Source organism: Vombatus ursinus, unplaced genomic scaffold, assembly GCF_900497805.2.
Source record: "Vombatus ursinus unplaced genomic scaffold, bare-nosed wombat genome assembly UNPS02009573.1, whole genome shotgun sequence".
Lineage (NCBI taxonomy): Eukaryota > Metazoa > Chordata > Mammalia > Diprotodontia > Vombatidae > Vombatus > Vombatus ursinus.
In genome coordinates this window covers 288,901-310,314 of record NW_020949351.1, presented here as the reverse complement: position 1 = coordinate 310,314, position 21,414 = coordinate 288,901, and the positions used below count along the sequence as shown (strand labels likewise).

General features: G+C 36.5%; 1 protein-coding gene across 3 annotated transcripts in view; it reads left to right on the top strand.

Annotated features, from left to right (window-relative positions):
- AFG3L2 (AFG3 like matrix AAA peptidase subunit 2) overlaps positions 1 to 20,575 on the top strand; it is a 53,854-nt gene extending 33,279 nt beyond the window's left edge. For all 3 annotated transcript variants that reach the window (XM_027852320.1, XM_027852322.1, XM_027852321.1), the window contains exons 14-17: positions 5,543 to 5,658; positions 12,440 to 12,640; positions 16,184 to 16,378; positions 19,578 to 20,575. In XM_027852320.1, the coding sequence (XP_027708121.1) occupies positions 5,543 to 5,658; positions 12,440 to 12,640; positions 16,184 to 16,378; positions 19,578 to 19,826 (761 nt within the window). In that variant the 3' untranslated portion in view covers positions 19,827 to 20,575. The remainder of the gene's footprint in view (positions 1 to 5,542; positions 5,659 to 12,439; positions 12,641 to 16,183; positions 16,379 to 19,577) is intronic.
- Positions 20,576 to 21,414: the final 839 nt, after the last annotated feature.

The following is a 21,414-nucleotide window of genomic DNA, read 5'->3' as shown; positions in this document are numbered from 1 at the left end:
CAGTGTTGTGGAAGCCAAAGGGGTAGATTATATTTAATAAGAGAATGGTTAGTAGTACCAAAATCTGCCCAGCTGGAGAATAGTCAAGGAGTTTGAGGATCCAGAAGAGGCCAGTAGATTTAGTAGTTGAGCTCTGGTACTTTTTTAGGGGAAGCTTCAGTAGAATAGTGGGATCAGAAGCTAGATTACAAAAGACTGTAGGCTATTCTTTAAGTGGAAGTGAAAGGCAGGAGAGATGTAGGATACTAGCTTGAATGGCAGGGTCAGATGAAGTTTGTTTATTTTTTTTCTTAAATGCTAGGAAGGAAGGAAGGAAACAAGCATTTATTAAACACCTACCTGTGTGCCAGGCATTGTGCTAAGAGCTTTACACATAATTTCTCTTTTGATCATCACAACAACCCTGGGAGGTAGGTGCTATTATTATCCCCATTTTATAGTTGAGGAAATTGAGGCAGGCAGAGGTTAAGTGACTTGAACCAGAGTCACAAAGCTAGTAAGTGTCTGAGACTGGATTTAAACTCAGGTCACCCTAACTCCAAGCCAGTGTTCTATCCACTGTGCCATGAAGCTAACAGGTAAGATATGAATATGTTTGTAAGCAGCAAGGAAGATAGATAGGGAGTAGATAGTAGATAGGGAGACATTGAACATGAAATTGAGGAAGGAATGATTGATAGAGGAAGTTAATAGCACAGGTAGAAGGGGCAGGTTTTAGGGAGTAGTATCGGGATTATCCTTGACAAAGAGAATGACCACCTCATACTGAGAAACTGGAACAAAGGAGAGGAGAATAGCTAAAGATGTAGAGGGGCTTTGAAATGATTAAGGTAGATGAAGAAACTCACAACAGCTGGCCTCAGTTTTTTTCAGGGAAAGGGGAGAAGTCATGTCCTTAGTGTACCATTAGGGGCTTAAGAAGAAGGGAGAATGTTCAGAACAGCTGATGCAGGTGCCTGATAGGGAGGCAGTCATATAAAAGGATTGCCATGCAGCAGTGAGGACTAGATTGTTTTTAGATAACATGGATGTTAAGTGGACCAGTCAGCATAGTTGTATGGTCTTCTCCAGCAGCATTCAGGAGTTGGGCAATAGGAACAGAGAAGGTAGGTGGTAGGGATTTGACCAAAAGTTGAGCATTGGCAGGTTATGAACAGTGGGAGAAGGGAGCTAAGACTTAAAGGGAAGAGAATAGCACAGTTGAACTACCCCATTAAAAAGTTGAGACTGATAGAAAATATTTATATAACATTTATTTTTTGAGTACTTACTGAATGTTAGACATTCACCGATTGAAGGAAGTACTCATTGGCTTACCCTCCTTGATACCCGAGTAGAGAGTAGAGATGAGGATGGCAAAAGTATTTGGGAAAACATAGACGGTACATGCATAGTGCTGAGCAGTAGCCCATTCTGTACTAGCCCACACATACATAGCACATACTGGGGGCTATTGATTCATGAATGGAATTTAGTTTTTAAAAAATACATTTCATTTCTAAAATTTGTACACAGTGAACAAATGAACAATAACTATGAACAGTAGATATCAAACAAATGCAATGTGATCTTTAAAAGAGTTATTGCTGAATGCAGATCGAAGCATACTATTTTCTTTTTTTATTTTTTTCTTTCTCATGGTTTTTCCTTTTTGTTCTGATTCTTCTTTCACAACATGACTAATGTGGAAATATGTTTAATATGATTGTTGATACCCTATATCAGATTGCTTGCTGTCTTGGGAAAGGGGAAGGGGAGGGAAAAAAATTTGAAACTATAAATCTTATAAAAGTGAATTTTGAAAACTATGTTTGCATGTAATTGGAAAAATACTCTTAAGTGGAGAGAAAAGGATGTAAAAAGAATAAAGTGCTAATGAAAAGAAAAAAGAATTATTGGTATAATAAAGAAATAGCCAATTCTGTTCCACCTTGGTCAGTGATCATATGATAAAATATTATTGGGTGCATGCTGTATGCAGAGTGCTATTGTTGGACAAAAAGTATAATAATACATGGTTTGTGGGCTTTTTTTGTTTGTTTGTTTTTTGTTTGTTTTGTTTGGAATGGACCTGAGATTTCATTAGTGTGGGGGTACTTCTGGTATAGAACTCCCTCTGGCAATACATATCAGCAACTCTTCTGTAATGTAGAGTTTTGTAATTAATGAGTTGCCTGGATCCCTGAGAAGTTAAGTGACTTGCTCCATAGTCTAGCTAGTAAGTAGCTAGTATATTTCAGAAATAAGACTTGAACCTACATCTTCCTCACTGCCAGGATGGCTCTCCATAAACTAGGCCATTCTATCTCTTAGTATATTCCTTTAAGGAGTTTATAATACAGTTGGAGAGTCAAGACATAGATAACAGTGTTGCATATGGTAAATGTCAAATGAATTCTACAAACAATTATTATGGGAATTCTGGGGAAGATTTCACAGGGGACAGTGGGTTGAAGGCAGTCAGGGCAGGCTATATTGACCAGGTAAGAACAGAATTAGATTGGAAGAATAGGTGGGATTCAGAAGAAGATAGGAAGATAACCAGGATAACACAGTGTCATGGAAGTCAGGTATATGGCAGTCTAGAAAACTTCTCTGGTTTTCTTTAAATCCTTTCTTGGAGCACACTGTCTCTGCTGTAGATAATGCAGCAAAATCTCTCCTATATCATCTATCTTTTATGGAATCTTTGCCTGGTGCCTTCCTCAGTGGAAATTTTTGTGCTCCCAGCAACCTGAGTTATTGGTACCTCCCTGTGTATAACACCAGAGGAGTGAAACCTATAAGACATGCCTTGCCCAGATCTCTATCCTCTCTGTAAAACTCCAGGAGGTTCTTGTCCATATATCAAAGGTGTCTTTTGTGTGGGAAGAAATCCAGGCATACCCTAGGAAGTGTGACAAGAGCCTAGCATAGTATGAGTACCTACTCTAGAAGGTGCCTTTCTCAGGGTTATGGATCCCCTTCCTCTTCCTGCTATGGTCTGGAGATAATCTCACCCAAGGCCTAGATACCAGTCATGTTGTACCTGTCAGATATGTGGTGCATCATTTTCATATTTGGTGGTCATGATCCAGAGGTATCCTTCATCTCCCTTCCCATACCACCATGCTCCCAGTTTTCTCAAGTTAATCCATAAATACCTTTATTTCTGTAAGTTAAAACACCGAATAGATGCTTGTTGCTTTTAGTATTGTTAGCCAATCTGCCTGGAAACCTCCCAAGTCCTCAGAAGCTGCAGCAACAGATTGGAACAACATGGCAAGAGAATTTCAGTGAAGGCTAGTTAATAGTGCCAAGCTACAGAGAAATCAAGGAGGATGATCTCTGAAAAAAGGCCATTAGATCAGGCAGAGGGTTATTATTTAATTTTATGAGTGGAGTTTCAATAGTTCATAGGTGTAGCAACCAGATATAAGAGATTAATGAGTGAATGGATAGCATATGGTGACTTTGGGTGTAGCACACCAATTCCAGAAGTTTGAGATTTAAAGGAAGCACAGCTAGAAGATGATAGCTGAAGGGGTAATCAAATGATTGATTTTTTTCCAAGTAGGGAGACCTGTATACATTTGTTGGTAGAGAGGAAAAAGATTAAAGATGCAAGAGAGAGAATGGATATTAAATTTAATATGCCTGTGCGTTGTTGGACAGATGAAAACTTATGAGTTCAGATTTCAGCCTTACTGAACCAGAAGCTGTCTTGTGATAGGATGTCATATCAAAATGAAAAATCCTTATGTTAAAGCTCTGTGGGATTTCAGGTACTTTGGTAGTATGGGTCTCAGTTCATCAAAGTCTCTTCATTGGGCCAGAGTAGCAAGCTATCTTATTTGTTGAAAAAGACATGAGAATTTTGCATCTTCCTTTTTATCTTTGTAATTCTGTTATATGCTTCTCTTTACATTTGGTGCCAGTTTTGCCTTTACTATCATAAACTAAACAGTTCTTTATAGTAAATTATCAAAACCAACACTCACAGGCCAGTGTTCTAGAGTCAAACAAAATGAATACCACCCCCATACTAATTTACTATAGATATGAGGATTTGTAGAGGTACAAATTATATTTATATGGTAATTATAGGCATATAGAATAGCTACATGATCTAGTTTGCTTAAGATTACTCACTAGAGTTCTTTAAGCAAAGACTGGATGACTTCTTGTTAGGAATATTCTGTAGAAACGGATTCTTGTTCAAGAAGTTTTAGATTAGATGGCCTTTGAGGCACTGCCCACCTCAGTGATTCTGAAATGAGAGAATCTTAAAATCAGTTTTGTCTAGCTTGAGATATATCATACTTAAAGAAAGAGCTTTCATTTTTTTGGGGTCTTTGTCTAGCCACTGAAGTTTAGCCTGTTCTTCACATTTATTTTTTCTGGAAATCTATGTTTTTAGTTTAATGCTTCTGCTATTCCCAGACCAATCTGAGGTAGCTTACTGAATCTCCAAGAGTATTATCACATTACCCAGATCTTACTTCCAACTATTGGCTAGCTCTCCTGACCCTCTAAGCAATAGATTTTTCCTAATTCAAAATGTATTCCTCTTTTTTTCCTAAGTGTCCTTTGCCTTCTAGCTAGAACTCAGAGACATTTAGACTGTTATAATAGGTGATTCTTGGCTATCCAATACCAAGTAATTCTCAATACCTAGTGGAGAACTTTTCACAGTTTCTTGGTCAGCAGTTTCATTAAAGAAACATTTATTAAGTACTTGCTATGTGCAAGGAACTGGACTGTTAACTGGGATTACGGAGTCAAAAACAAAACAATCCCTGTACTTGAGGAGCTTACATATGCAACATGTACAGAGATAAGTAAAATACAGAGTAATTCAAGAGGGAGAGACTTTTAACAAATGGAAGGATGAGGAAAGGCTGTGTGTAGAAAGTGCCACTTGAGCTGTGCTTTGAAGAAAGATAGGGGTTTTCCAAGGGGGATGTGAGGAGAGAGAAGGCATTCCAGACACGAGGGACATCTCTGCAAAGGCAGGAGCAGCCTGGTACAGGGAGAAAGAACACTGACTACAAAGTCAGAGGATCTGTGTTCAGATTCAGCCTCAGATACTGCCTTTGTGTCTTGGTCCCTTGGGTCCCTGAGCCTTTCTGATTTTCTCATCTATGAAGTCAGGGAGTTGGACTAGATGGCCTCTGAAATCCCCCCAGCTTTAGACCTGTGACCCTAGGGGTGTTATATGTGACTGTTAGCTTCCAGACCAGATTAGAAATGTAAGTGGGAGGTAGGTTGTCAGCAGTGAAATTTATTTTTAAAAATTAAGCTACATATCAGATTTTATTTATTTGCTGAAACAGTTTGTGGGGAATAGAGGATGTATATGTTTGTGGTTTTTGAATGTGTTATTGCAGGAATTTTGAAGTTGATCTTTTGCTTTTATAAGCCAAAGGAACTTTTGGTTGGAACTTTTAAAATGCCATATGCAACTAAGTCCCTAAATCAGTGTTTAGGTAAAGTTTGCCTTGCTATACTCTAAGTGTTATTAAAATGGTAGATTTTGTCTTTTTTTTTTTTTTTTTGTTAGGTTTGGAAAAAAAAACTCAGGTATTACAGCCAGAGGAGAAAAAGACAGTGGCGTATCATGAAGCTGGGCATGCAGTTGCAGGCTGGTTTCTGGAACATGCTGATCCACTTTTAAAGGTAAAGTAATTTTCATAAACATTACAGATGCTAGTAAATTGTGAAATGTCTTTATAGGAAAATCTCATACTTAATAGAGGATAAAAATATAAGATTGTTTTTATCTGAAGAGATTATAGTATTGAAAGAAAAATAAAGAAAAGAAAGCCCGGTTTGGAAAAAAGTTTTTTGGAAATAGTTTGTGGATTTAGAGGAAATACAGAAAATTTATTGGAGCAATATGTCAGGCACATCTTTATGTTCTTTTGGAGGGATCTTTATATTCTGCTTTCAAGGTTACTAGGAATATTATCTGTATCTTTCTGTTGGTTGAGGTATCAGGAAAAGGAGTTACTAGAAAGCTTGTGAGTGATTCTGTGGTAATATGCATAGAACTCTCAAAACTCCACAGTGCAATTGAGAACATTCCTCATTTGCTGAGCTGTTTCACAGGTAAACACGTAGGTAACACTGTTGGACAGAACACAGGAGGGCTCCTAATACAAGTGTTCTAGCACAGGTTCACTCTTGATCCTGTCAGATAGAATGATAGCTTCGGAGGGGTTAAATAAGCTTACTTTATTCTAGTCTAGTCTTCTCAAAAGGGTTGCTGATAATGGGAGCACCAACTCCTACAGCATTCCCTAATCGCAGTCCTCGCAGGGGTGGGCGAGAATGGTAGGAGCTACAACTCCTTACTGGTCCCCTAAACCTCAACGGGGGCCAGTTGAGGCAAACACAGTTTCCCCCCAAGCCTTGATGGGGGCTGATCCAGGCAGGTACATACATTCCTTTATGCATTACCCAAATCCCAAAATGGGTTCGACCCTAAGCCTTGATGGGGGCTGATCAAGGCAAGCACATGTGCACATCCCCCTTGTGCATTCCTATTCCCCACTTACTGACCAGTGCCCACTATATTTATAGGGCAACAGACAAAGAAGGCATATTGCCAACAATAGCCTCACAGGTTAACTTTAGCAATATTGTCATGACCTAGCACAGTGCAGGTGTACATTGTGTCACCCCCATATCTCACTGTGCAAGCATGGTGGAGATGTTTTCAACCATAATTCATTGGAAATATTATCTGGGATCCTGGAACTATTATCTAAAACAGAATAACAAAATCCTCCTTACACACACTAAAATCCACCTTACTTATATGAGCTCAGTAGTGGGATTACATATAGATGACTGAATCCCAGAGTCTCTTGAGGGTTTTGTGGATTGAAAGATTGCTTTCACTTCTGGGGCTGTGAGGTAGCTGTACTTTTCCAGCCAAGGGTCCTTTATTTGAAAAACTAACATTCTACTTTGGAAATACAGTATGTACAGATACAAGTAAACACATAGTACATACAAGATAATGTCAAGAGGGAGAGACAGCTAACTTTGTGTAAGAAGGTGCCACCTGAACTGTGCTTTAAAGAAAGATAGAGATTCTTTGAAGAGGGTGTAAGGAGAGAGGGAATTCCAGAAACTATTTCTGCAAAAGCATTTCAAGCTAGGCCCAGGAATCTGTAGCTTAGAAAATTTAGGTACTACCTAGCCTGGGGCTGAGCAGTTTTTTAATATATTTCTAATTATCCTGTATTAGTATATTATTTCTTAATTTTTATATCCTATTTTCCCAAAGACTAAAAATACATTGTGCTTTGGAGAGTATAACAACTAAAGAAAGAAGGGGAAAAGAGAAGTAATTGCTAGAACTAGGCACTAAGAAATTATGTTAATGATGGAAGAAGGGGAAGAAAAAGTGATTAAAAGTCAGGAGTACTATAAAACAGAAACCAAGGGAAACATTAAAATATGAAAAAAAAAATTGAGGGAGGATGAGGGAATGTTGAGTTGTAACCAAGAGGAAATATAATGGGTTTTGGGTGGGTTGAGAGAGTAATGATGTTCCCCAGCCTTTATGCTGCGTGTTTGTTTTCCCCTTACAGTTGTGGAGATTATTTGTTTGTGTGTGAAAGTCAGAAATAATAGGTTGGTATTTTGGTGGTTTTTTTTTTTTTAAGAGAAAGGAATAATATTTACTCACATTTATATAGTGCGTTACCATTTTCAAGGCTTGTTCACATACATTCTCATTTAATTCTCATAATAAACCTTTGAGGTAGGCAGGACAGATATTAGTATTATCATTTTACAGATGAGGAAATTTGAGACCTAAAGAGAGTGGTTCTGCCCAAAGTCACATGCTAGTAAGTAAATTGACAAACCTAGAACTAAGGTCTTCTGATTGTACCTCTCTGGTCCTTACTATATCATGCTATCTCCAAAAAAATACCCCTTTTAAAAAAAGTTTTTAATTAATGTCTTCTTAAAAAAATATCACCATAGATCCCCTCTAGTAATCTTCCCTACCTTCCATCCCCTACCTGCTCTGAGAGCTTTCCCATATAATAAATAATGTTTTTAAGACAAAAAAGAATTAGCCTAACTTATCAATACATCAGAAAAACTAGCCTCCTCCTACCTGTAATTCCCATATAATAAATGTTTTTAAGTAAAAAAAAATCAGCCTAACTTATCAGTACATCAGAAAATTAGCCTCCTCCTGCCTGTACAGTCTTCTTACACTTTACTTCCTGTCATGTACTCTTCAATCTAATGACACTAGTCTCCTGGCTGTTCATGAACAACATATTCCATCTCTGAGCTCCAGGAATTTCTCTAGCTGGCTGCCGTGCCTGGAATATTCTTGTTCCTCCACCTCAACGGCAGACTTCCCTGGTTTCCTTTAAGTCCCAGCAAAAATCCCACTTTCTGCAGGAAACTTTTCCCCGACCTTCTTAATCCCAATGCCTTCCTTTTGTAAATCATTTCCTATTTATTCTGTATATAGCTTTTTCTCATATTTGTTTGCATGTTGTCCCCCTTAATGGTGCTTCTGGAGGTCAAGAACTGTCTTTTGTATCTCTAGAGCTTAGCATGGTGTCTGGCACCTTTTTGTTGTTGTTCAGTCATTTCAGTCATGTCCTTCTCTTTGTGACCCCGTTTAAGATTTTCTTGGCAAAGATACTGGAGTGGTTTGCCATTTCTCTTTCCAGCTCATTTTACAGATGAGGAAACTGAGGCAAACAGGATTAAGTGACTGATCCTGGGTCACGCAGCTAGTATCTGAGGCCAGATTTGAATTCAAGTCTTCCTGACTCCAGGTCTGGCACTCTATCCATTGCACCATCTAGTTGCCCATCTGTCTGGCACCTAGTAGATGCTTAATAAATGTTTATTGATTGATTGAAAAGTCTGAAAATATATATAACCTCTTATCTCTGAAAAGGAGCAGGGGGAGAAAGGGGAATGTCTTCTCATATGTCTTCTTTCAAGCCATGCTTGTTCAGAGAATCATTCTTTTTTTTTTTTAGTAATACTTTTTTCCCCCAATTACATTGTAAAGACAGTTTTTAACATTCATTTTTTAAAAATTTTGAGCTCCAGATTTTCTCTCTCCTTCCCTCCATCTCTCCCCTCCATGAGATGGTAAGCAGTTTGATATAGGTAATACATGTTAAATCATGTAAAACATATTATTCTATTAGTCATGTTGTGAAAGACACAGACCCAAAGGGGGAAAAAAATACAGAAAGTGAAAAATAGTATGCTTCTATCCACATTCAGACTCCATCACTTTTTTCTCTAGAGATGGATAGCATTTTTCGTCATGAGTCCTTTGGAACTGTCTTGGATCACTGTATTGCTGAGAATAGCTAAGTCATTCATGATTGATCATCGTACAGTATTGCTGTTACTGTGTACAGTGTTTTCCTGGTTCTGCTTACTTTTCTTTGAATCAGTTTGTATAAGTCTTTCCAGGTTTTTCTGAAATCAGCCTGCTCATCATTTCTTATAGCATAGTACTATTCCGTTACAATCAGAGAATCATTCTTAAGATTTGAGGAGTCTAGTCTCCCCCAGGAGAAGGAGAAATGGGCCACAAGGAACAAGGAGGTCCGTGATGATTTCAGCATATTCTAAATGTTGAATAAGAACAGATGACTTTGAACTGCTTGAGTTTAGTGCTAAGGATAAATATAATGTAGCTAATCTACTCTAGTAGATGGCAGTGCTCTGGTTTCAATCCTGAGAAATCGTGGATTGAACAGGATTCTTTAGAAGTAAGAATTTTATTGTGGAAAAAGATGTAGCACTAGAGATTTTCACGTTTGGTGACACTAAAGTGTAAAGTCTTAACCCCATACTTGGGCAAACCTCAGTAAATACAGATTATTTCATATACACATGTTACTCTTTCAGAAGAGGCACAATAAAATTATGATAAGAAAGTTAAACCTTTAAGACCCTTTCTAGCTCTAAATCTATGATTTTATGATCCTCGTTTTTGGTTATAGTCATCTCTTTGAGAAAAATGACTGATGATCTTTAGTAGTCAGCAGTGTGTTTTACTTCCGTTTAACATAGTTTCAGCAACTTGATAATTAGAGAACAAAGTAGACAGTGAATGTTGTCCCATGTACTGTCTTCCAGAAGTGTTTTAGGAAATAATGTGAAAAAGTTATTTACATCCCTAGGGTGTGACCTAAGAAATTTGACCTGCTTTCCACAGATATGGAATTGTGTTCATTGTGGGGTATATTTAAAATATGTATTGAAACCTTAAATGGCCAAAACTCATTTAATTGGAATCCTCTAGTAATAAGGAATTCTTTATCTCACCTCCAACCTCAGCCCCACCCTCAAACTTTTGGGAAAAAATAAGGGGGGATGGGGAAGAAAGCAAAGTGATATCAGGGGTTTAATTCAAATGACAGTTATCCTTGAGTCAATATGTATTCAACATAACCTCCTATTTTTTCGTCTGTATTTATGGTAACTGTTCGATAACTATGATTCCAAAGCACTTCAAGATTCTGACTCATCCAAAAAAGATTAGATTTTCTTCATTATACCATACTCACAAAGGCAAGAAACCACAAATATAGTTTACAAAGATTTTTAAAATTAATTTTTTAATGAACAAAAATATATTTTCTTTCCCTTTCACCTTGTAACAATATGCATACTTAGTCAAAGCAAATTCCCCTATTGGCCATGTCTAAAAAATATATTTAACTCCTTCTATACCCCTCTGTCAGGATGTAGTTAGCATGTTTCAGCTTGGATTATAGGGAATTGTGGTTGGTCATTATGTTACCAGAGTTCTTATCTTTCAAAGTTGTTTGTCTTTACAATATTTTTATTATATGAATTGTTCTTTTGGCCCCGAATACTTCACTTTGCATCATGATATTATGCATGTTTAACCAGGTTTCTCTGAAACTATCCCCTTCATCATTTCTTACAGCACAGTAGTATTCTATTACATTCATATAACCATAATTTGTTCACCCTTTCCCCAATTTATGCACATCCCCTTGGTTTCCATTTTTTTTCCAGTACAAAAAGAGTTACTATAAATATTTTTGTACACATAGAGTTTTTTCCTTTTTTTTTTAATCTCTTTGTGGTATAGGTCTAGTAATGGTGTCAGAGGGTATGTACAATTTAGTAGACTTTCCAGAATGGCTGTACTAATTCACAGTTTTGCCAGCACTGCATTAATTAATTTTGCCACAATCCCTCAAATATTTGTTATTTTCCCTTTTTGTTAACTTTGTCAATCTGATGTGTGTGAGTTGGAACCTTAGAAATGCTTTAATTTGCATTTCTTTTTGTAAAGATTTTTAAAAGCAAAACAGGGCTTTCTTGTAAAATACTGGTAAAATGTAGCCTGAGCATGCTATTACCAAAACATTTCGGTTTAATTAAGATTTTACCACATAATGGTGTCACAGATTTTAAAAATAATCCTAAGCTTCCCATAATGTTCACTATTTGTACAGGCAAATTCCTTACACAGGAATTGAGAACAAAATCCAAATAGACTAGAGGGATTGATTCTAGGGTACATAAATAAAGACAAAGAGAAAGAAAAACTTGTTCCATTTCTGTGTGTTTTCCAGAACATGTCAGTCACGGTATTATGTGACCTTAGCTATAAGAGAGAATGGCGTTAGGAAGAAAAGGCAGGCATTTCTGCCCGCATTTGTAGGAGCATATATGAACCTCCTCTCCCCTGCCCGACCCTGCATTTATGCACAGCTGGCATGCAACATTGGTATCCTTGTAATATTTAGAAATCTGGAGGAATAGTCCTGCCCCCAGCATGTTGAAGGGACCCTCTGTAACAGATTTATAAGAGGATCAGAAGTGCAGAATGAAAAAAGTATAGCTAAGTTGTGATCTCTCCCTTGGAGGGAGTACTTGCATTAGTGAGAAGACAAACAATAGAAATATTGAAGTATGTGTGACATTTCCAAGTAGATTGCCAGAACAGCTCTGTTTTCCCCATTTTTTTTTCCAGGAGAGTATGCAGTGATACTTATGATGTGTAAATTTCAAACTTTTCTAGTTAAATGAGGCCTGCACAATTTTTGATGAGCTTTCAGGGAGGCATCCAAAAGAGATCACTGCATGCCTGAGGTGTGTTGAATCACTGGCACATTTTACAAAGTAGTATAATGGTTCAAGTTGTGTTATCAAAGAAAACACGAATAAAAACCATTAAATGGCACTAAATGGCACTGAATCCAAAAGAAAACTTGTGACTGCTAAAAGCTGTCAATGACTTTTGCTTGCAGCAATATAACTAGCAAAGGTAGATGAATTTTTTGGTTCTTATATGTGTTTGTTTTCATTTTTTTCTTAAAGAGAAGAGACTTTGAAATCTGTTTATCTGAAGAGAAATGTTTTGTTAAATTCAACAGGTTAACATGTCTGTTTCTTCTTTCCAAAGGTATCCATCATCCCACGTGGAAAAGGTTTGGGTTATGCTCAGTATTTACCCAAAGAGCAATACCTTTATACCAAAGAACAGCTTTTGGATAGGATGTGTATGACTTTAGGAGGACGTGTGTCAGAAGAAATCTTTTTTGGAAGAATTACAACTGGTGCTCAAGATGATTTGAGGAAAGTAACTCAGAGTGCATATGCCCAAGTAAGTGTTTGAAATAGGGTTTCCCTCCTTAAATTGTGTATGAAATTGACATTTATGAGATGATCTTTTGATTAGGTTTTTTATCTATGTAGTTAAACCTATCAATATTTGGGTCAGAATGTATTTTGTAAAGGAGAATGGTTTCATTTTAAAGGTCAAAACTTATGGCCTAATAACTTTAAAGAAGAAAAAGGAAAGTTTGGTAGGTAATCTAGATTATACTCTAAACAAATTTGTCTTTTTGGTCTAAACAGTTGTTACCTTAACTGTTACATTATTTTAGAAAATTGTGTAAATGGCAATATTAATCATTATTAATATTAAATCATTCATTTTGATTCCCCACTATTAATTGTATATTTTGTTTGTCCCTGTAACTAGTTTGGCTTTTCATTTGATTTAGATGCTATATCTTTGGGTCCATATATGTTAACTATTGATGTTAATTCATCGTCTCTGGTACATTTCATCATAATGTAGTTTCTCTGTTTACATCTCTTAATTGCATCCATTTTTGCTGTTCCTTTGTCTGACATCAGAATTGCTACTCCTGCTTTTTTTTTTTTTTTAGTTCAGATGAAGTTTAATAGATTTTGTTCTAGCCCTTTATTTTATGCTATTCCCCCTGCCTCATGAATTTTATGTTTAAAATGTGTTTGTTTTAAGTAATGCTTTCTAATCCATTCTGCTATACTCTTCTTTTTATGGATGAGTTCATCCCATTCACATTTCTTATTAATTGTGTATTTCCCTCCATCTCATATATTTGCATATTTTTTCCTCTCCTTGCTCTCTACCCCTTTTACATAGAAGAAGAGAAGCATGGAACAAGAATATGTTCAGCATAAGTAGATGTAATCAGCTCCTGCTTCCCTACCTTTCGTTTCTCTTTCTTGCCCAGACCCCAATTAGAGGTTCTTAATCTTTTCTTTCTTTCCTTTTAAACACTTTTAAGCATCCATCCTCTGAAGTTAGAGTGTGTTTTATTTGTGATTATTTCCTCACTATCCTCCCCTTGCTTCCTCCTCTTTCTTCTCTCTCCTTTTTCCCTGTTGAGTTAAACATATTTCTACACTCGACTCTGTACATGTATTCTACCCTCCAGCCTGTTCAGTTGAAAGTGAGGTTTCCTGTTTTGCCCACATCCTCCACTCCCTTCCTCCTCGTTTGTAAAGCCTTTTACTTTCTGTCATTATGTGAAATAACCCCTCCCATTCCTTCCTCTCCTTTTCTTCCCTAGTAATTCCATTTCATCTCTCTTTCCTTTCTTTTAAAATAGTCAAAATATAACAAAACTGCTTCCACAGGCTTTGTCTTATTTAACTCCTCCCTGATGATATGAGGGTTTTAAGGGAACATACATATATATGTTCCCTGTATTAGAATTAGAACTTCATCCTTGTTTAGTCCCTCATAATTGCTCACTCATATTTATCATTTTTATGTTGCTATTGATTCTATTATATTTCAGAGTTTCTGCCCAGCTCTATTCTTTTCATCAGGAATAGTTAAAAATGCTGTTGGATTAAAGGTTCTTTTTTTTTTTTTTTTTTTGGTCCAGTTATACTCAGTTTCTTGTAAGATCCTGACTGTGGTTCCTCAGTACTTGAACTCTTTCTTTTTGACTGCTTACGGTATTTTTTCTTGGACCTGGAAATTCTGGATTTTGTCTGTGACGTTCCTGAGAGTTTTCATTTTAGGTTTTCTTTCAGGATGTGACTGGCAAATTCTATTTTCAGTTTGGCCTTTGGTTCTTGCAGACCTGAGCAATTTATTTTTTTTTTCATGATTTCTTGAAATATGATGACCTGGTTTTTTTTTTTTGTTTTGTTTTGTTTTTTTGTTTTTTTGTCATGGCTTTAACATAGTCTGATGATTCTTAAATTATCTCTCCTTGGTCCATTTTTTTCAGGTCAGTGTTTTTTGTTTTTAATGATACTTTACTTTTTTTTTTTCTATTTTTTCCAGTCTTTTGATTTTATTTTAATATTTTCCTTTTTTCCCATAGAGTCATTAACTTGTTTGGTTTATTCTAATTTTTAAAGAATCTGTTTTCTTGGGTAAAGTTTTATATCTCTTGTACTAAGCTGTTAGTTTTTCTTTTAGTCTTTCCTACAAAGTCTTTCCAATTATTTTTCCGTTCCACTCTGATTTATAAAGTAATTTTAAAATTCTTGCTTTATTTCTTCCAGGAATTCTAGTGGACCCTTGTCTACACTGTGTTTTTCTTTGAAGTTTTGCTTGTAGGTGTTTTGAAGTCATTTGCTTTTTCTGGGTTTGCATCTGAGATATCCCTAGTATCATAGTAACTATTTGTTGTGGGAGCCTTTTTTTTTTTTAATTGTTCTTACTTCCCCAATTGGGACTTTGTATTAAGGCCCGGCCCAGCACATTTCCATCTGAGTGATGTCTGGGCCTCTTCTGGTCCTGATTTCCATTCTCTGGGATCTTGCTGTTGCTTTCTCCAGGTTTTGAGCACTGTGTTCTTCAAGAATCTCCAGAGAGGTTCAGGCCAGGAAATGGCAAACATTCGATGTACCCAAAATGATCCAATCCCTTTAATTATAGTGCCTTCCTCTGTTGATTATTTCCAATTTATGCTCCACATATCTTGTTTTTACATAATTGTTTGCATGGAGTCTCCTCCTTAGACTGAGTTCCTTGAGAGCAGGGCCATCTTTTACTTTTCTTTGTATTCCCTGCACTTACCACAGTGCCTGGCACATAGTTGATGTTTAATAAATATTTATTGACTAACTGAGCTAAGGCAGTCTTCTCCCTTTCTGTTGTGAGATTTGCAAGCTTGTGACTCCAGTTTGCTCTAAGTGACAGAGCTTTGTGCCTCCCTCTGGCCAGAGTTCCCGTAGATTGCTGCTGGCTTCGGCTATGTCAGTTAACTGGTTCAAAACAACACATGTGAGCTCCCTACCCAGCGTATTCAACTGTAGGCGTCAGATAAATCTGGGGATAGAATCTAAGATCCCATTCTAGCCCAGGTTCAAAACCACACAGCTGCTGCTGGCTTCTGTTCCTCCTTCTTGCCTAGTACACATGCTCAGGTCTGATGATTCCTTGTTCTGATATACAGCTGTAGGTAGGCCATTGCTACACACAGGTTCCCTCCCAAATCTGTATTGGATCTGTGAACTGGCTCTGAGAGGGAAACAACCTAATTATAGGTTCCAGTTGGATCCTATAGAGTGATTTGTGATCACTTCTTGTCCTAATACATAGCAAGCTGCGTTCCTCATTTTGTTCCACAGGTTGGAAGGCTCTGGGTAGCACCTTCATGGCTAGACCCTGTCCTTAATGCCTGCTGACTTGTCTCCTTATTCTAACCCCAGCTAGAAAAATGACGGAGGGTGATTTTTCCTTGTTTTTCTTGATCACAGTTTCAGTATGGTGCTCTTTATAGCTCTTGATTGGAATAGTTGTGGGAAAGAGCTAGGGTGTACTGCTTTCTCTTATTTCATCATCTTTGCTGGTCTCAAGAGTATTTGCATTGAGATTCAAGTCACTAAGATATTTATTATTTTCTTTTAGATTGTTCAGTTTGGTATGAATGAAAAAGTGGGTCAGATTTCCTTTGACCTTCCACGACAAGGAGACATGGTATTGGAGAAACCATATAGTGAAGCTACTGCAAGACTGATTGATGATGAAGTACGGATACTTATTAATGATGCTTATAGACGGACAGTAGCTCTTCTTACAGAGAAAAAAGCTGAAGTAGAGAAGGTGGGTGTTTTATGAACCAATACTTTGAAGAGTTTTGCCGAAAATTAAAGTAATAAACTTGAGTATTTATCTTCCTTAGATTAAGAAAGGTATAATTTTACATTTTATACTTGTTTTATATTTATATATATATATGCAAATGTGTACAGAGAGAGAAAGAATGGTATTTATATGGGCAGCTTGTTCTTTAAGGAAATGTTTAAGAAGGGGGAAGACACAGCTACACTCTAGACCTCTGTCTTTGAGGTGCCAGTTCTCAGCCTGATCTGAAATTCAGGCCTATCAGAGAATAAGGAGAATATTGAGATATTTGGTGTTCAGCTGTTATGTTCTTTCCCTCTTTCCTCCTGGAATTTTTTTTATGCCATCCATGCCAAATTTTGAACCACAACTGCTTAGGCTAAGGAAAGAGCAAGACTAACTGAAATTTGCCTTCTTTCATTTCTCTTCTCCTTTCTGCTCAAACAAAGATTGAAATGTCCAGAGAGCAGATGAGAGAAAAGAGTCCTTACGAATCCTTACAAACCTTGCATATAGTAGACACTTCATTAATATGTGGTAAATCAATGTAATAAATAACTAGAACTGAATAATTAAAAATTGACAATGTAAGTTATATGTGAGTATGCATGCTTCTTCATTTTTATTAGTGTATTTGGTTTGATAGTCTCCTAAAACCATTTGTACATGAATTAAGAAATCTTTATTGACCTCTGGGTTTCACATATTTAGCAAATTACTCTTTATCTAGTGTCTGTACAGATTTTAAAAAAATATTCTATTCAAATTCATCAGATATTTATTAAGTGCCTACAGGTGGTACTGGGGGAGATCGAAAAGTGTAGGTAAGATTCAATCTCTGACCTCATGGAGCTTACAGTTTAGTAGGAGGATATGACACATCTTCGGATAATTAGGATGAAGGTAACATGATAAGTAAGTACATAATGGAGCTGTAAAATGCCTTGTAAAGTCTGAAAGGAAATAAGCTATTACTGATGGGACATCAGGGAAGAATTGCTTCTTAAAGGAGGTGACTTGAAGTTGGCTTTTCAAGACTAAATAAGAATTCATTAGGCCTGGATAAGGAGGTGGAGAGAAAGGATAATTCACTCTACTTTTTATGAAAGAGACAGGTAAGTGTGTTATATTAGGGAGTTACTTTTGAAAGCAGCTTCCAGGTTACTTTACAGGTCATAGGGTTAAAAAAGCAATGAACAAATCTGTCTGAATGACTAATGTGTGTCTTGCTCTGTGCTTGGTAATGTGGAGAGCCTCTGCTCCCAGGGAATATACAGTCTGGAGACAGAATGAACAAACATGAAAAATTTAGAGGGCAATAAAGTATTAGACTATGTTATACTGATTATAGGTTTATTAGGAGTTCAGAGAAAGACATGATCATTGTACCTTGGAATAGTAGATAATGGTAATAGTAATAAGATAGTAGTAATAGTAATAATAGTAGTAATGGTCTTCCTTCCTTCAAGTCAACCTCATCACATCTGCCAGAGTGATTTCCTAAAGAGCAAGTCTGACCACGTCATTTATTGTATTTATATATATATATATATATTTTTTTTAATTTATTTTTAGTTTCCAACATTCACTTTTATAAGATTTTTGAATCCTAACTCTTTCCTCCTTCTTCCCCTTCCTAAGATGGCATGCAATCTGATATAGGCTATACATGTATAGTCATATTAAACATATTTCCACGTTAGTCATGTTGTGAAAGGAGAATCAGAACAAAAGGGAAAAACCATGAGAAAGAAACAACAAAGACGACAACAAAAAAAAGAAAATAGTATGCATTGATCTGCATTCAGACTCCATAGTTCTTCCTCTGGATGTGGACAACATTTTCCATCGCAAGTCTTGGAATTGTCTTAGATCTTTGCATTGCTGAAAAGAACAAAGTCTGTCAAAGTTTGTACTCAATAAACTCCTCCATATCCTTATTACCTCTAGGAGGAAATACATGCTCTGGCTTTAAAAGCCCTCCACAGACTGGCCCCAGCCTACCTTCTCATTCTTATTATTCCCCTTCTTACATTTTGGAGTCCAAAGACCTTCTTTCTATTCCTTACTCATAACACACTATCTTACTCTTCTGTGCCTGTGCACTAGTTGTCCTCATCCCTATGTACTCCTTCCTTACTTCTACCTCTTAGAATTTCTGTTTTCTCCAGTGTTTAGTTGAAGTGCCTTGTTCTACATCAAGTCTTTTCTAATATCTTTCCCCAGCTGTTAGCACCCTCCCTCAAAAAAAAAAAAATTTATTATGTACATACTGAATTATGTACATGTTATCTCATTTGATAGAATGTAAGCTCCTTGCAGGGAGATACATTTTCATTTTGTCTCTGTATTCCCAATACCTAGTACTACACCTCGCATGTAGTGGCACTTAAAAAATGCTTACATGTTGATTGCTGATTGAAGACTATCGTGAATAACACATGATGCAGATTTTGTAAGCTCTGTACTAGATTGTAAGCTGTTGGAAACAGAGATTGTGTTCTGTTTTTTTTGTTTAAGACACCGTGGTACTTGGCACCTCACAGATATTCAGTAAATGTTTGTTGGATGAGTTAATCCCACTTTCGTGCATCTTTTAAATCTATAATACTATGTAATAATAACTGCTGTTTCTAACAATGACCCTGATAACACTACATGTACCAGGGTACTTTCCAAATCATGAAAGATGCGTTAGATTATATGAAATATTGTTTAGCATTGTATTACCTTGTGGCACTCATTTTTTAAAAATTGGTTAATGTATATACATTTAGTATACAGACACACACACACCTATAAACTCTTGATTCAGTTTACTAGAACACCTAATTAATGCAGGTATGTAATTATGAGTTCCATATGGTAGAGGAAAACATCTTTAATACTTGCTCTTAGTGTTCACAATCTTACATTAACAATAAGAGCTGTAAGATAGAGATATATATATATATATATAAAATGCTGTGGTACTTATTCTCAAGCAAAACATAGGTGTATTAAAATTACAGAGTAGGTGATTATTACAAACTTAGTTTAATTTAGCCCTTGCTGTAGGACTAATAGTCTGAACCAAACCTGTTTAAATGTTTTCACCTGATCATTATTAAGTGATCTGGGATAATCTTATACTGTGTTCCCCTGGTGTATGTATTTAATAGAAATTGTTCTGTTTCAGGTTGCTCTTCGATTATTAGAAAAGGAAGTATTAGATAAGTCTGATATGGTTGAACTTTTGGGCCCCAGACCCTTTGCAGAAAAATCTACCTATGAAGATTTTGTAGAGGGCACTGGAAGCTTAGATGAGGACACCTCTCTTCCAGAAGGACTTAAAGACTGGAACAAAGATCGTGAAAAGGAGAAGGAAAAAGAGGAACCACCAGATGACAAGACAGTAAAACAGATCAAAGGAGAGATGCCATTTTAATTTCGTTTTGTCTTATGTTATCAGTTTGCACAGTACTTCAACTTTGGCTTTGTCAGATTAATGAAACCCGGTGTTGAAGCATTTTGTCAGGTTGGTCTTAACCTACTATTTCCCCTAAGGTTGAAATGATAACAAAAAAGAAAGCTGTGATTTGTATACAAGGCAGGTACTTTATCTCTAGGCTTCAGAAGTCATTGTCAGTGGTGATGGTATAGCTCACATCAAAGGAGAACTAACAGAGGAGAAATCATTAAGTAAAGATTTCAGTAGAGTTGATTGGAAAGATTCTTGAACTGTGCCAAGCTCTAGTTTCTTGTACCTAGGAAACATGTGCCTGAACATGTCAGGTATAATTAATTAATTTATAAAACTTTGCAGTACTTGAGAGGTCAGTTTTTTCCTCTCACAAACCCACCCACCCTTACTTCACTCTCCTTATCCTTCAATGGTTCCCCTCTCATCTGCACAAGGCAGATAGACTGTGAAATGAATTGAACACCTAATGAGGAAAACATTCTAATTTCATGTAGTATTTTTTTAAAATTCAGATCATTTGTTGTGTTTTAATCAAAAGGTTTTCTACAGGGAGCTGTAAGATATTAAAAATGTGAATGTATTGTGTAAATAAGGCTGCTTTGAAATAAAAAATAAACTACATACAATGTCCTTTTTTGAACACAGATTTGTTTACTTTAAGAAAATATACTTGCAGTAAACTTAACTCTGGGGATGGATGATCCTCTTTATTAGAGAAGTCTCTTTCATATGAAATTTTGACGTTAGCATTCTGTCTCTTCTTATTACTTTTATAATAAGAAATGTTGATAAAGCTTCTGGTGCCCATGGGAAATCTGATAGGTGAAACTCTGATATAGTCCAGTTTATTAATGCTTCTTGTTAAGAACTCATTTGTTAACTCATCAGTTAGTTTCAACAGAACTTGGAATAGCACACTAAATCCCTTATACTGTCCCTTTTTTAGAGACAAGGAATCAAGCCTGGATTAGTTCAATTTTAACATGCCTATTAATACTTATTTAGATCTTAGCATCAAGCCCATCATGCCAGTGTTGAAGGTCATTCATTACTTTTCTAGTCCTGTAGATTTTTTATAAAGTGGTCAGAATTTGTAAAATGAGGGGGTTGAACTAGGTAATGTTAGCTCCCTTCCAACTCTGAATCTTACAGACCAGATCAAGGGTCTGCAAACTATGGCCTGCAGGCCAAATCCAACTTGCCACCTGTTTTTGTACATTTTAAAATACAGCTGTTGATTTAAAATGTAAAAACCAGTCTTAGCTCTTGGGCCAGGGGTGGGGAACTTGAGGCCACATGTGGCCCTCTAGGTCCTCAAGTGCATTGTATTCAAAGGGCCTCAAGGCCACAGGTTCCCCACCCCTGTCTTGGGCTGTAGTTTGCCAACTCCTGGACTAGATCTTTTATGTGTCTTTCTTAAATTCTGTGATTACATTTATATTATCAGTTATATCTTGAGGAAATAATCAGTTCCTGTTATATAAAGTAATATTTCTTTGTTATTTGTCCTAAAACGATTGTCAAGCTTTGCTGAGACATGGAAGCTACCAAA